Consider the following 17,438-nt stretch of genomic DNA (forward strand, 5'->3'; position numbering starts at 1 on the left):
AGCGGCTGTTCCGAAAACGCTCGCTTGTATTCAGTGTAGTCGCGAACAAAATATGACAGTTGCATACGTAGTGACCCTCCCAACTAATAAAGCGCCGCCTCAAACTCTTGTTAAAGCGCACTTCGACCGACATATACGATGACAGAACTCGTTCGGATTCTTGGTATTGTAATACAATCATAGGCAATACAGAATACAGCAGAGAACGATTAGAGACTACGTGCGTTTACGTGTTCAAAATTAATTCACCTTCTCAGCACTACAACACTGTTTAAAATCCATCAGCATCTGCAGAAAAGTGGAGAGTTCTTATTTCTCCTTAACCGAACTACTACAGCGGTTTGTCTCTCATATAGCCTACTCCCACATCACAAGGGCAGAGAGGGCCGGAGGAAAGGGGTGTCAACTTTACACGCTGTATTCTACAAACGACTTAGTAACTATCGACTCTTACCGGCTAAATGCTGAAAACTTCCCAATAGAGGTGGTGGAAGTGAAAGCTGTTGAGTTCGTAAGGACAGTGTAGAGAACGAGCTTGACAGAGTGTTTAACCCGTATGTTCTCAGCATTGCTGATGATAAAGTTTAGAACCATTATGACAATTACCTGGCAATATGGCCAAGCCAGAAAGAATGGTTCACACAATTAAGTCTAGACAAATATATAGGCTGCAGACTGTCTTGTTCTTTCTTTCATGACCTTTAAATCACATTTAAATTATGCTTCAGACCGTTGATAGATTAAAGTGAGAAAATGGCTTAATGTCTTTTAAGCGTCATTTGCTCCTGTAGGCTAAATTGCTGGGCATTTTTAAACCAGTCATTCGAAAGCTAATTTTATGTGAAAAGAGATAAAACGATTTTAACAGGTTTGACTGGGGAATCGGCTAAGCAGGGAACGAACGGGGCTTTCTCCAGATGCTTCACATAGCCTACCTTGGATTTAAGCAAAAGTAATACTAATTGCAAAGGAATGCTGAGCAATTAAAAAAAACAGTTGGACAAGTATGCTATGATTGTGGTTCAGATTTGTGTGCGTTTGAGACAACACTTGATAGCGACAAATGATCGTTGCATGCTGTAAGAGTACAAAGTTGAGTGAACAGAAAGCGGATGATGAACGTTTGCAAAGTATCCGGAAAAACCTCCAACATGCGTTCCATTCCACAGCACAGCAATAAGTGCAAGCATTAAGGGATTTTGTCGCACTAGCCAAACGAAATGCCAAGAAGGAAGGAGGAAGGATAAGTTTCTATGTCGGTGTGTATAACTGAGAGAGACAGAGGGGGGTGCAACCAGTGTGAGACAAACAGGAAGTGCAGACTACTTTACGAAATAATTGAACAGATCAATAGCTTTCTTGGACATTATGAGTAATTACGCTGACAATATCAGTCGTATTTCTGTCATCAGCATCGCCTATGATAATAGATGCGGGAATAACTGCAGAATGGACTGCATGCCACATCGAACGGCATGCGAGTGACATGTTGTGGACCAGCGGCGGCACAGCAGCTGGAACACTGGAGTCCAAGTGAGGTCAAACGTGAGTCGTGATTACTTATGTAGAACAGTTCCACAGGCTTTCACTATAGAACGAGAACTTCAGAATTAAGTTCAAATGGGTTTTAATGACTCCGCTGTATTATTAGAGTAAGACAGAGGTGATCGTTCTGAAAATCAGCATTAACATTTATTAATGTTTAATCATGACACAAAACGAGGGGAAAAACATGAACAATGAGGAGAGAAAAAGACGTACAGAGAATTCACCACCCCGGACATTACATTTGAAATTGACCTGCTCTCGCCTGGTCCCCTGGCGTTGATGAATCTGTCCTGGAGCCGAAACAGTTCGATTTTCACCTCATCTCGAGTGTACTGTAAACTAGTCGGCTATCATGCTGCAGATAGTGTACTTTCAGTTCATAACTGGCATTTCACAGCAACGAAGTTTGAAGGGTAGTACATGCTCCGACTTTTAGCTGTATACTAAAGTTCTCAGGGTTATCACATAATTCAGTAAAGCACAAAAGATCGCCGAGACCCTGCATCTTTAAAGACGGCATTTTATACTTGGTAAAACGTGGACTGTTGTCATGAGCGCCCACGGTAAACTGCGCTTTATCTTCGCCTTAACTGTGGGTTCCGTATTAGAGAAGTGGTGTGGATACAACGTATCCTTAAACTGAATCAGAAACCCGGCTTTCAGTGATCCCTTACAAAAGGGACGTAATTACAGCTAATGATTGCTGGACCCAGTCCTCGTGCGTGTGTGTATTTGTGTGTGATTAATAAGGCAAAGTTAACAGCCTGTCATTTCCATGGTCCTCCTTCACACAAGGTATTCTGCATCACCCATCCTTGATTTACATCAAAGTAATATCCACTTCAGTTTTCTTTTTTTAACACTGAGGAAGAGACGGAGAGATACTGTAAACAAAGCACAAAGCATTCCTAACACAAAACAAAGAAAGAAAGAACACATAGAAACATATTGTTGTTGTTCACATACTGAGCAATTAGTGAAACAAAACCCCTCAAAAAAGCACAATGGTCATTCATTTACATTTATAGACTTTGGTTGCTTAAAAGAGAAAAATGAAGCATGACAGATTTTACCTGGACCATTTTCTCATATCAACTATGTACAACATCAACAAAAATAGATAAACATTTGCAATACAATTTCCCAAACCAATAACTTTTCCTGTACAGTGGAATCAATTGCACAAACCAAAACCGTCCTGCCGGCTTCATTCCTTTAATTCCTCACACACACAATGGTCGATCTATTTGAAGATCAGCACACAAGTCCAGAGAAGCAAGAGCTGGTACTTCTCCAGACACACTGTATTCCACCTCTGCCTCCTGCTACTGGACTGTGTATGGCACAGGTACTCTATCCAGGCTACAGAGGAGTGGTCCTCATTCTCTGTCAGCTTCACTAAGTTCTCAATGTGTCATTGCGGACAGAAGAAATCCAGTCAGCATGACTGTGTCACTCTGTAGAGCAGAGTTTTTGTTTTACATCCTGGTCTTTCAGACATCCAGGAGCAAGCAGGTCTCAGAGCTTGCCTCTTGGGATCTTTCCTTACAAAGACTCTTTCAGGTTCCTTCTGTCTCTCATCACCAACCAGTGCACAAAACCTCTGCTGTGCATTAGACACGAGTAATGACTCCCCTCTCCTTATTAAGTCCCTGGAGCTGCTGAAGCAGGCAGGAAACAGAAAGCTCTTCCTCTAGCCTGTTCCACAGCAACTCTTCTGTTAAAAGCATCCTGAGATTCAGGGAAACTAAGAACACACACACTCAAACTGAGCACGTTAAGATGAAAATGGCAACAAGTCCACAATTCTATCACAAACGATAACACGTAAGCGTAAATGTTTATATATCTTTATCCTCTGTATTTACATGACAGTTTTTAAGACAATTTACAAGACTGATGGGGCAGGGGGGCGTGGCTTCAGCATAGAGTTTCCTCATCAGCATGGGAGTGTGGGTGGATTTTAGCAGGGAAATGTAATTGGAACTTATTGAAGCCATGATCAGGGGTTGTGTCTCTGTCTGCTGTGGTTCTTTTTATTGTTGGGAGAGACAACAATATTTAGAACGATTGTTTAAGGCAAAGAGACTGGCACGCCCACCACAATCTTCAATTTGAGAGGGACTAATTCTTTTTCTTTGATTCTTTTTGGGTTTTTTTTAGAGGGGTCTCTGATGTATCCTCAGTAAAGCCGTCTCCACAGTTTTCTGTTTATCAGTCTATCTCCCTTCACTGCACAGACTATAGAATCTCCTCCACACCGTGGGCGAAAATCATGACCAGGCCTGGCTCCAGGATCATATCTTCACCCATATGCTGGTTCTCACAGGCCATCACCACCACCGCCTGCTTCCCCGGGATGCGCTTGGCCACGTAGTTCTCGTAGTAGCGGCGGTTCATTTGCCGCGTCTCCAGCGTGGCCAGGCCCTGTGGCCAGTTACGTTCGTGGGCGTTCTCAATGAGGTCATTGACGATGGACAGGGGGCAGCCGCTGTCGATCAAAGAGCGTTTGATGACAGCCTGAAGGACAGCGTCAGGGGTGGAGATCATCCCCCCCCATCGAGTAACACGTGCTGGCTGGAGAGAGTTCACCCACCTAGAGGGGGGGGGGGGGGGGGGGGGGGGGGGGGGGGGGGAGAGAGACAGACAGACAGAGACAGAGAGAGGGAGGTATGTTAGCTGCTGGTATAAGCACTGAATGCAGATAACAGCAGACTACAGAACTATGAATTCAAAAGACAGTGAATTCTGCTAAATCATTAGAGAGGTACCTCTATTAGGGCTGCACGATTATGAAAATAATGATCATTCGGATTATTTTTTCTGACAAGTCAAGTTTTTATACTCACACACACACACATATATATTCAGTGGAATTGTACATTGTGATACATATCCAGTGGTCCTAATGATATCTAAAATAAACAAACCAATAAACCAGTATGTCTTCAGCTTGACCACAGTCCTGTTTTTTCTTGCATTCGTTGCTTAGCCCATCATCATCATCATCATCTGGAAACCAAAATAGTTCCCAATCCACTTAACCTACTCTCTTTTTGTTAGCAACATCACCTCGGGACAACATCTAATTTAGTTTGAGACTAAAGCAGCAAGCAACAGGGGAAAAACCTTTTTTTTCTCTTTCTTTCTTCTTTTTTTTTTTTTTTAAATGTCACCCCCCTTTCTCCTAATTTTAAATCACCAAATTTCCCTCACTATTTTAAGTTTGTGTCATAGCACAATCCATGTACGAGTCCAGAGGGCCGTACTACAAAGCGAGGTAAGTGGCTTATCCAGGTAACCTTTGGTTAATTTAACTCAGAGCAAGTAGTAAACGTCCTAATAGAAGGGCTCTATGGTTTCATTCTCCTAGCAAACAAAGCCATAGGGCTCTTCTATCAGGAGGTTTACTACTTACTCTGAGTTAAATTAACCAAAAGTTACCTGGATAAGTCAGTTGCCTTACTTCGTAGTCCAGCCCTCAGGGGTGTGAAGGCTATCACCCATGTCTCCCTAACCAAGCAGGGATCTGCTCACTTTTGTCATCTATTCAGTTTACAAGCACCTCCACAGGAGTCTCTGGAGACTGGTTCCCCTGGATTGACCTGTCACTGTAGAGGAGCTCCACGGAGGTCAGGATTCACTGAAGTACAATGATGGTGAGAGCACCCTGTTCAGCTGACCCCCCCAGCCCACCCCACCCCCAACAACAACAACAACAAAACACAGTCAATTATGTTTTTGCAGCACCCATATAATGCATTCATCTCACACTTTCATGATTTTCGTAACTCTGATGTCCAAGCATGCAGCTCTACTTTAATCAATCCCAGTGAGCTCATCCTCATGCTGGACCGGATCATGCCAGAGAAATGGAAGAGTAACTTACTCCAGTATCTCATTGTATTCTATACTCTCCTCCAGGTTCTGCAGGTTTGGGTTGGCGCTGCGAATCGCCCTCATGTAGGCTTTCAACAGCTGGATGTCCCGCTTCTGCGACAGTCCACACACGCACACACACATTAATGGACACTCCCAAACCACACACACACACACAAACGTACAATGTCATCTTCTGCAACAGTCTGCACATAACACACATTGAGGGACGCTCCGAGCACACACACATTAACATGCAGATACACACACGCACCCTCCTGTCCTGTATTGAGCTTTCCCTTATGTTCTAATTCATTTGCTGGCATGTGTGTAGCACTAGAGCAGACACATGCGATCAGAGGCTGAATCACAGCGGTTCAGAAGCGCTGCACTCTAAGAGAACACACGAGCCACGGCAACACTGTCCGGATGCTGTAACAGCCCTGTGTGACAGTCTTAAAGGACTGGGGGTGTTAAAGCATGAACCTGCTCTGCTAGCTGGTGCTTGTGTTCTGCGGCAGTCTTCTCCAGCTCGGCGATCTTGGTCTGCTGCTGCTGTACCATGCTACGCAGGTGTTTGATGCAGTTGTGACTGGACAGTTCATCTTTGGGCATCTCAAGGCTTAAAGGAAGAGGAAGACACCACATGTAAACAAACGATTCTCATCCCATTCAGATTCACACCCCATACCACAGCTACATATGACCCACGACAGTTTAGTCACTAAATTGCTCTGCAGAATTAATATTACAACCCAGGTCATCAGCCAACATGCCTAAATAACATCCCATACAGATGCAAGTACAATAAGCATTTTATGGCTTTTGAAAACGTGTTGATACTCCAATTAAATCCATCAGTGTGCAGATTTTCAATCAGGCTCACAGGTGTATATGGTACAGTCTGTGATTGGCTGCTGCAGCCTTGGTTTAAATCAAATAGCACAGATGTCAGCGTAAGATCTGTGATTATGCACTTTGTCTGAGGAAAAGAAAACAAAGTGAATGAACAGAGAGACTGACCCACAGCCCTCATCACAGGTGACGGGCCGTTTGGGGTTGTGCTCACAGTCTTTCAGGTGAGACTGGAGCTGGTCCAGCCGAAGGGTGGCGGTGCAGCCGAAGCTGGAGTTGTCGCAGGAGATCTGCAGCTTGGAGAGCATGTTACGCATGATGCGGGGCACGGGCCGGAGATGGGCCAGAGTCACCACAGTGCGGTCCACCGGGCAGATCTGCTGCTGTGAGAACCACTGAGTGATGCAGGCATTGCAGAAGGCATGTTCACAGTGCGGTGCCTAAGAGAGGAAGAGGACAAGATGACAGCATCCACCTGATCTGACCTTACTACAGCTCAGGTTAAGCCTAGGACATCATTCCCACATTGGTGCATTTAGATGAACTGGTCAGAGTCACCTGTATACATGTAAAAACCTCAGAGGACTGGGCAGGTGAAGGCATGTGGAGCGTCTTGTGTCCTGTGGGTGAATGCTTATGGTGACAGAACAGAACCTACCTGCACTGGCTCCTCCAGTACCCCGCTGCAAATGGGACAGAGCAGGTCCTCATCCACCTCCCCCTGGAACCTGGTGACGTCATACCCCATGGCACATTCCTGGGTCACCCCCCCCTCCCCGATCTCTTCAGCACTGCACAAACCCACAGAGAGAAGAGAAGGAGAACTGGAAAGTTATACAATAGTTTGAACGCACCGGGTCATGACCAGTGTGTCCACACAAGCTGTGCAGTTGTTCCAACACCCAATGGCAATAAAGAGCAGAAAACTGAATTACTGCTAGAGAATGAATCTCCCTACAGAATGGCCAAGTGAATGCTTAATGGGAGGCCTTTCCGTAAACAGCGCAGAAATTATGGTTAAATCGGAAAGAGCTAAAGAGCCAAACTACGGTCAAATCCAAGTGCTGGTTTAAGGAAGTGGCATTCTTCTGAGACAGTGTTTCTCAAACAGCCCCTGCCCGATAACACCCCCCAGTCTCATTTAAAGAACTGTGCTCTCCATTCTACTCAACAAATGCCCGAGTAAGAGTTGACCTTATAAACTGGGTGGATGTAGACGAGAAAAAGAAGAAAATTTAAAAAGAGCTGGTGAACGGTGTTGGAGAAGTGACAGGGTGACCATGTACCCCTGTCCTGAACGACATCTTTATGGCCACAGGTTGAAAGAGGAGTGTGTAAAGAACAGTGAACAGTAATCTGGACTTGGCTGTACACTCCACACAGGGCTGTCATTTAAGGAAATTTACACAAGACTGCTGGGCTACTCACTGTTCAGTTTATTTCCCCTCAGAACATGTGTCATCACTCTTAAGCTTGTTTTGTATTACAGGAGGTTTCTCTCAATAATGTAATAACAGCTAGACCAACTAATAACACTAGGGATACAACATAATACTATGAAGTTCATTCATACTCAAAAGGTTAGCAATATGGTGCCAGAGCGTATCGTTCCTTCCCTTTCTTCCCATTTCCTGACACAATCTCTTTTACACTGTCTATTTCACTACCACTGACAACTCTGATCATGCATCTTGGCTAGAGATTGGTCTATTCACATGCCAATCTCTACCCAGAGTAGATATACACACACCACACAGTTTTTAAAAATCAAGACCTAACCTGCTCTTTCAAGGCAGACTTACCTACCTGCCTCACAGACAGGTAAACATCAAACTCGGCTGGTCCAGGACAACAACTACTGGCCATGGGGAGGGACGACAAAACTGATATGGAAACTGGAAGGTTCTACAGTCGGCTTCCCTCGCACTGTCAGTGTGTTTGTGTTGAGTCGACTGAAGGCCCTGGTAGAGGAGCAGTGATGCTGTAATGTTCCAGTGTGAAGGTCACTTTCTCACTGCACTGTTTAAGCAATCTGCTCTACAACCCGCCTGTGTGACCAGTTTCAGCAAAGAGAGCCGAAGCTTTGTGTGTGTGTGTGTGTGTGTGTGTAAAATAGGCTGAGCTGGTAAGGATTACTGCTGCTCTGTACGTGAAAAATGTGACCATTGTTTGGCTGGTCATGGTAGGGCACTGTGAATGGAGACTATTTAGAGAGAGCTGTTTGGTGGTACGGACTGTAATCTCTCCGGAACTTTCTGGCCCTTTTCACCACTGACACACAGATACCAGCTCATTTACACGCCTAATCTTCATTATGGTTGAAGCTTTCATCTGGAGCTGCTCACCAACAAATTTTAACTAATCTAGCAGGCCTAATTTCAACTCCCCCCAAATCTGCTAAACACTTGTAGATTTGTGTGATTGTCTTGTCTAGGACTGGGCACTTGTTAGTTTGGTGCCCTCCTGCCGTGACATGCACGTTCCTGCGTGTGATTACTCGGCAGGATGGTGTGAAAGCCTGGAGAGGGCACTGATGCAATCCAACGCAATACAATGATGTAAACATGACACGAGCAGAGTTCTGAAAAACACCATCATTACACAGCCTGGGTTTAAACCAAAGGCAGTGAGGTCTGAATCAACAAATATCACTGCAACACAAAACAACATGCTGAAGGCTATAGACTGTATGGTCTAGTTCTATTTCAGACACCTGTAAACCAAAGGGAAAGGAGCATCATGTGACAGGTTTTACGGCAAGTGAGATTTAAAAACAGCATAAAGCAAATGAGACAAGGCAAGGTGCAAACACAGAGGCTGCAGTTTTAAATGTAATCTAAAATGATGACACAACAGCAGACTTATGCATGATTTGTGTGATCCATGCACTACTACTGCAAAATGGACAGAAAGAGAGAGAGAGAGCATACCTTACTCAGGCTTAACTCTCATATCTTTAAGGCAGTGGGTCCTCCCTTTGGGTCACATGGGCAGGGGGTTGGTACTCTGGTCAGACTGAGAGCATCAGTCCTCACTGTGGGAGAACTAAAACAAGGAACTGACATCATTTTCTTACACATTCATTAGACAAGAACAGTGTAAAAGATAATGCCTTTCGGCACACACATAACCACACAAACATATCACATTTATTATTATGTGCGTTGGAAACTGCACGCATGTTATTTTAGAGCTCTCTCATTAATAACTGCTATTAAATGGGATCACACTGTCCATTGTGCTGTGGAAAGAAAGAAACTCATTTTCCTTTGTGTCCTCAAAGAGAAGGGTTTTATGGAGACGCAACCCGAGACTCCTAATTGCTTTTCAGTCCTTGATGTTTCGCCACTTCCTGATTGAATAAAGAGGTTATTGAAGGTCTTAATCTAATTTCTCAATCTGATTTTCAAGCGTGCTCACACAAATCCACTCCAAAGCATCTGTGCATTACTGCAATAATCACCCCACACTGACCATCACTAACCTACAGAGACAGCACTGAGATAATGGAGGAAAAACACTTTGCACACAGAAACACAGACATATAGTCTGTCACTCTCACAAACAGATCTGAGGGACAGAGGAACCCTCTCAGGAGATGGGTTCAGACAATCACAGCTCGTTGTAAAATAATTATTGCTCTGCCATAAACCACCTGCCTGTACTCCTGATTCAGCTGTGTTCAGTTCAGCCTAGTCCATCAGACCACACAGAACTGAATAAGGACTGGTCTCATTCTGGAAGCACTATATAGGCTTTGAAAAAATAAGATACTGACTTTTTTTTTTTTTGAAAGAACAAAATTACAATCTAGTAATTCTTATGTCATCACCAACTAAATAAATAAACAAATACAAAAAAAATTAATAAAAAGCCCATTTCGTAAACTCATTAATTAAACATCAATATGCAATATTCTGGTTCCATTGATTTTAGTCAGGAGACTGTAGGAGTGGTGAAATGAGAAGAGATTCTCCAGATAAGGCAATCTTGTAAACCATAGCACTGGAACTAGACAGAGTAAATTGAATTGGCAATGGGAGTGTCTCACCACTAAAAAGCCTTTAGCTCACAAATCACTGTTTCCTCACAAACACAGTCACTCAAAGCCATTACTGAAGTGACCCTGATAACTGTTAAAAGATCTAAACATTCTTCATTTCAAACCCAACAGTTCATCTAACTCACAAAAAACCAAACAGTTGTAACTTCAGTGTATACCTGCGTCATATGAGATTTGATGCTTTTAATCACTCTATTCCATCCCAAAGTCTAAGAGGAACACTCTGTGCATAAAAGGCTCAAAAAAACAAAACTGTAATGGCAGAGGCACAGACAGAGAGGGTCTCAAGCCCATTTTCACCGTGACAGAAAAGACAGCCCTTAGGTAAGAGGGAGGAGAATCACTTTAGAAAATGAAGTTGACACTGGTAAGACCCATTCAGAAGCTGACAGGGTGCAAAACGAAGCAGAGTCTGAGATGAGCAGACACAAGTACCCCTGTGAACCTCCTCCTGCCCCAAACACATCAGAGAGAAAGCTCCAGTCCCAGTTGGATGTGGGTGACCTAGTTTCAGTGTGGCAGACAGGGAGAGAGGAGGAGGTGATGTTGGGTTAAAAAGAGCAGAGCCCCCTCCTTTCACAAAATCAATGCAAGAGGCGATTTAAAGTCACTGCAAGACACCGGGGGTGTCTTGCAGTTCATATCTGAGACTGACCCTTCCTCTTACACCATTGTTTTAAAATATGTTTGTCTGTAATAGATATAATGCGGTCAGTCATGCTGGATTCTGGGTCCCACCCACAATGAATCATTAATAAGGGTTGCACGTGATCCGGTTGCCACATCCTGAAATATAAAAATATAGGCCGATAGGCAAAACACTAAAGCCGGTGTGTTTAACAGCATCTTTCGATGCTTGCTGTATACTATGTACTAGATTCTGAAAATATTCTGCAGAATGTTTTTCGTTAAATCCAATTTACTCACGTTTCATAGCGCTGAGGTGCGTGAAATACTTTGGGTATCACACTGAAATACAGTGTCTCTATAAAAATATCCAGCAAGTACAAGCAACAGAAAGCACGTATAAATGACACCATTAGCATGTAAGGTTGATTTTCCATAAGGGGCCATTACAGTGACGTAACCTACAAGTCAATTACCAACCGACCATCAATCATTGCGAAAATCCAATCGTCGGAGAGACAGGTGAACCTTACGACTTTACGCTGTTTAAATCACATTTCCAGTGTAAGGTTTTCGGAGTACCAACAGAATTTATTAAATCGCTTGATCTTCCAGTGTTGACTCAAATCGCACAGCATTAATGGAAACATGTTTAGGTCGCAACGGCAGTTTCATTTAATGCTTTATGTCACAGACAGGGTCACTCGACACTGAAAACACGTACAAGCCACAACTGTAGCGTAACAGTAACTGATAGTTAACCTCACAGAATGGGAGAGAGTTAGAGTGACTGGGACAAACAATTAGCTTGCTAAGCTAGATCACAAGCATCAATGGTACATCTTGCAAGCTAACATAGCTACTCCGCAGTTAAACTGTAGATTGTTCCATCACGGAACTACAGTCAGTTTAACAAGATAGGCATCCCACCAGTGAAACAAGAAACATGCGTTCTTGGCAATACAGAAATTCTGACACAGCTCACAAACTAAGCGATTTTAGTATGTTATCGGCCTGTAACGTAACCCTAGCGTTGGTTAAAATAACATATCAGGTTCAGCTAGCTGTAGCAACTTCTGAGTAAATTAAACACTATTGGACTTCAGTGAACAGCTCAACGAAACCATCTTCAAATACGTCATATTTGCTGTATAGACCGGAGCGCAGGATAGAAATATGTCCAGAAATTCTGCTTAAATGTTGACTTATCTTTTCACACACCTGGTTAGCATGGTCGCTCACGAGCATGCTACTTATCTAGCAAAGTGGATGTTAGGCTGTTGCCACTATACAGTACATAGATAACCAATCTAAGCTAGCTGAGAAGCATGCTAGCATTAGCTTATCTACACTGGTTCGCACAAGCGACCTTGCTGCTCGCCAAGGAGGGAATGGCATTCGGGCATCATTTGATGTTTACGAGCGAAAGCAGTATCAAAACGGCAACTACACATGTACGCTTGTATTCAGGGTAAAGTAAATCATATGGCCGAGACACCTGTACACATAACAGTGAACCGGGGAGTTTCCTGTGGTTCCTGCCCACTCATGTACCCTTCCAGGGCTTCCCAAACTGCCACTACCCGTGGGACTAGCCTACCCTACGCGTCACGTAGGGTTTGTCGATTAAAATCCCTCTGCGTTCGCAAACATTTGAAAAGCTTCGGGCCGCTCTGACGTATAACTACAATACCTGTTTCGGTATACGTATTCTTCCACAGACTTTGTGTATCCAGAATTTCAGAAAGTCTACTGATTCTCCACAAGACGTGTAGACCTCCTTCCTGGCTTGTCACACACTTAAAAGTCCATCCCACGCGCTCTGCTATACGTAACCAGTGAGGTAGGGGGTTGTCGAGGCGTATGAGGACAGGTTTGCAGCTTCGTTTCTCTTTTTCCAAATGACTATAGCAACGATGAAAAAGAGACCAATGCTACATCTCCTGTAACACTTACAATAAACGTACTCGTTATCTATGTGTCATATCCCTGGGTTGTTGTATGTTGCAATTCAAACCACATGACACAAAGTGGATCACTGGTTTATAAATATGCGAAATTTATGTGCATTGCCAATGAGACTGTTCGGTCACTGATTTTTCTGTTGATAGCTTGCCTTGAGACAACGCCACTGTATGTTTGTAAAAACAGTGAGCCCACCAAGTCAATGTGCTTTTGACTAGAGACCAGAGGGGGGTGCTCTGCATTTAATGTTTTCTTGCCTCTCCTGTCTTTGCCCCTGACAATTTGCACTGATTGACTCAAGGGCTTTACGTAATCAAAGTGCCGAAGATCTGTTTGAGTCTAGAAATATTTGTCATATACCCACCACGAGAAATAATGGCATCACAAGCCTTATTTATCACACCACTGCGCGCACGCACACACACACACAGGGAATCGAACTGGCGACCTACGGTATCCTTTGTTCACAAGCCCGCTTCTCTAATCTCTAGCCCACGGGCTGCCCATTTAAGTAACAGTTGTGAGAATTTTGCACACCTCCCTGTCACTATACGGTATCTGACTTGCCGGACTACAAGTAAAGATTAAAAAACGATTTTTTTTCCACCATAAAGTTGTTATGTTTTAACAGAGATTCATACAACCTTTAAAAATATTTTAACTTGTTTGGTTATGAGAAAAGTGATGCAAAGCTCACAGGCACCATAGTGTAGAACAGAAAGCATAGTTTGTACTGTGTGTACTGTACACCTCAGAGGACAAGGTAAATACTAAATACAAGGTAAGTACTAATTCATAAAGGCATTCACACTTATATGATGTGAAAGATCACCTTTGTCCTATTATGAAACATGTCTATTATGCTGGGAGTGGTCTCTCCCAGTACAACAGTGCCTGTGTCCCCAGGGCCTGAGTGGTCACTGAATGGATGGTTAACATGAACGCAACATAAAACCATATCCCATTAACATATTACACCAAAACACCAAATCTCAGTGAACTCAAACAGTTATGGGAGACCAAATCCAGAGACCACCATCAACAAAAGACCAAATAATGGAATGTTTTGGACTAACGGCATTGCATCCCTCTGATGCCATTACAAACACCTGTAAAACCTATTCCAAACTGCATCAAATAGCCTATTTTCATGCTTATATCAACCTCTGCATTTTGATACACTTAGGCTGGATTATGGTCACATATCAAATATCAGAGTGAGAGCTGTTGTCATGTTCTTGAGTTGTGTATGTAATATCGTAATATAATTGAACACCAACTGACTACTTATAAATTGGTCAACATCTCCGAAAATATTTGCAGTAAAGAACTCATTCTTTGACTGAACAGAACTACCCAGATATTCCCAATATTGTCCCACGACAATGCATTGAACATGTGTTACAAATTAAAATAACACAGTAACCTATCAAACAATGCATAACCACAAGTACTTTTTTGTCTTTAAAAGAAATATTTATTTCAAACTAAATCTAAATGTCCACACCTCCGCTCGCCATGTTTCTTACTGATGATTCAGTGAAGTCTGTGGAGAATTCTCCCTTTGACTTTTTTAGCTTCTTCATCATTCTTCCTTTCAGCCTCCATCAGCTTACTGCAGATCACTTTCATTTCCTCTTTTTGCTTCTTTTGTTTTTCTCATCTTACTCCTTTTGCGTCCCCCCATTTTGTTTCTTCCACTAAAAATATTCTCTGCTTTACAAATAACAGATAGTATATTTAGCTTGTTCCCAGTATTTCTGGCTTGAACTTTTCTAATACCTTTTAGCCCCTTCGTCCCTGATCATTTCTGCCTCTCCTCCCACAAACTGCTTGAATAACTTGGCAAAACTGTCATTCATACCCAGATGGAGAAGAGAGAAAAACAGACACGAACGTGAGCTTCTATCATCCATAGAGCACAAGCTGAGGTTTCCTAGCCCTTCTCACTGGCCGATGAAAGTGCCAATGGAAAACATAAAGGTCAGATGAAATAACCTTTAAATAAGAATCCATTAATCAAATTATTTGTGGTGTGTGTGTAAACCATTTATTTTGGCTGGTGTAAACTTTAATGTAGCTACAGTTTAATTTTGGATGTAGACTGACCAGTCAGTTAACCAGCTCCCTAACTGGATATAGAGAAGAGATAAACCCCCCAGTGCAGCAGGTTGGTTTATGCATTGTGGTTTAGCCCTCAGTCAGTCCGCAACAGACTGAAAATCATATAATAAAAGTCCAGTCTAAACTTTTCATTCACGTTGAGTCACAGAGTACTCAACTGAGCCTTCTATTGGCTTGAAACAGTTGTCAACATTTAAATTTTCTTTAAAGAAAACAGTTTCATTTTGATTTCAACATGGCAACATGTAGAAAAACTGACTAAATCAGCATTAAGATGGCACAAACATTCCCTAATCTTCTCTAACTTTAAATTGCTTACTGCATGTAAACCTTTTTATTTTCCACAATGGCACAGTAAAGGAATACACATTTTAAATGATGTGTTTAATGAGTTCTGTCTAAGGACATTTCAGGACTTGAAGCTGCAGTATGACATACCAGGCTTTTCATTTTTTCTTTACCTCTGCCTTCGCTCTGCTATGAGAGCATATGGTGTACCATGGGGCACTGTTCTACCTATACACACACTACACAGGTTGTTTGATGTAGGTAACAAAACCAGAGGAACTGTATCTTCCACCTATACCACTCTATTGCGCGCCTCATATAAGCCTTTAGCACTCCAGTTTGTGTGGGAAAGGGAGTTGAGTACCTCCAATGAACAGATCTGTTGGGACACAATTTGGGATAATATTATCTCCTCCTCCAAGAACCCTAATCATCAACAAATTCATTTCAATTTAATACATAGAACATATCTGATGCCTCGGAAACAATATTATATGGGTCTGTGCACCACACCTTGTACGCTCTGTTCTTAAGATATTACAGGGACTCTTCTTCATATGCTCTGAGAGTGCTTGAGGGTGAAGGAATTTTAGACCAAGGTTTCCTCAACACTATCGGAGGTCCTCAAAATTCACATGGTTTAATAATGAAACCAGAACGCTGAAGCAGGTGTTAGGAAATTGGAATGAAACTGGCGGGCAACCAAAGTAGAGGTTTACCGCCTCACTTATAAACGCGCTCTCTACACAGCCAAATCCGTGTATTACTCGAAAATAATTAATGTTAACAAAAATAACCCCAGGTTCCTTTTTGATACAGTATCTAAACTTACCCAGAATCACTCCCCTCAATCTAACCCTTTTACTGCAAACAATTTTGTTAATTTTTTCTCGCAAAAAATAGACTTAATTCGTCGTAATATTCAAATTAATTTATGAAATCAGACTGCCTGCACACTCTCCGTTACTGCTCCTAAGATTAGTCAGGATGTGCACCCTTTAACTCAATTTAACCCTATCTCTCTAGACGCGCTGTCCAAATTGGTGCACTCTGCTAAACCAGCTTCTTGCCTCCTTGATCCCCTACATGCTAAACTTTACATAGAGCTTTTCTCGGTTCTCAGCCCAACAATCTTAAATACTCTAAATATGTCACTTAAATTGGGTGTTTTACCCTCTGCTTTTAAAACAGCCGTGATCAGGCCTTTACTTAAAAAAACAAACCTTGACCCTGAAGCCTTAAATAATTATAGGCCGATCTCTAATCTCCCGTTTCTTTCAAAAATACTTGAACAAATTGTAGCTGCTCAGCTGATAGTCCATATGTCCTCTAACAGTCTGTTTGAAATATTTCAGTCAGGCTTCAGGTGTTTTCATTCTACTGAAACCGCTCTTACTAGAGGAACTAATGATCTTTTATTAGCCATGGATGCTGGTGCAACTTCTATTCTTATTCTGCTTGATCTGAGAGCAGCATTTGACACAGTCGATCACAGCATATTGTTAAAGCACCTGGAAAACCAAATTGGCATTCGTGGCCTGGCACTCTCTTGGTTTAAATCTTATCTCTTTGAGAGAAAGCAGTGTGTCCACTATAATAATGTGAACTCTGAATACCGTAAGCTTAACTATGGTGTTCCTCAGGGATCAGACCTTGGCCCTCTTCTATTCTCTATTTACATGCTCCCTTTGGGTGACATTATTCGTAGTTACAACATTAACTTCCATTGTTATGCTGACGATACTCAGATTTTCATACCTATCCGACACAATGACCGCTTTGGATTGGCTAACCTTGAGGCATGTCTTTGTGCTATTAAGGCTTGGATGTCTTCAAATTTCCTGATGTTTAACGCAGGCAAGACTGAAATGGTGGTCATTGGTTCCTCTACGCATAAGCATCTTTTTAGTGATCTTACCCTAAATTTTGACAACTGCATTATCTCTAAAAGCTCTTCAGCTAAGAACCTTGGTGTGATTTTTGACTCTAGTCTCTCGCTAGTCACTCATATCAAGAACACAACCAAAACTGCCTTTTATCACCTCCATTACATTGCTAAAATAGGGCCCTTTCTAAGTATGGCTGATGC

At 42.6% G+C, this 17,438-nt stretch overlaps 1 protein-coding gene across 1 annotated transcript; it reads right to left on the reverse strand.

Annotated features, from left to right (window-relative positions):
- Positions 1-2,559: 2,559 nt before the first annotated feature.
- On the reverse strand, positions 2,560-12,755 carry rnf41 (ring finger protein 41). The gene is made up of 7 exons (XM_030769885.1): positions 12,666-12,755; positions 9,213-9,327; positions 6,941-7,073; positions 6,451-6,722; positions 5,914-6,049; positions 5,438-5,541; positions 2,560-4,144 (listed from the first exon to the last, which is right to left on the reverse strand). The coding sequence occupies exons 3-7, from the start codon at positions 7,028-7,030 to the stop codon at positions 3,790-3,792; spliced, it is 957 nt and encodes a 318-aa protein (XP_030625745.1). The 5' UTR covers positions 7,031-7,073; positions 9,213-9,327; positions 12,666-12,755; the 3' UTR covers positions 2,560-3,789.
- Between the last annotated feature and the right edge of the window lie 4,683 nt (positions 12,756-17,438).

The sequence above is a fragment of the Chanos chanos genome, chromosome 3 (genome assembly GCF_902362185.1).
Source record: "Chanos chanos chromosome 3, fChaCha1.1, whole genome shotgun sequence".
In the NCBI taxonomy this organism is placed as follows: Eukaryota; Metazoa; Chordata; class Actinopteri; order Gonorynchiformes; family Chanidae; genus Chanos; species Chanos chanos.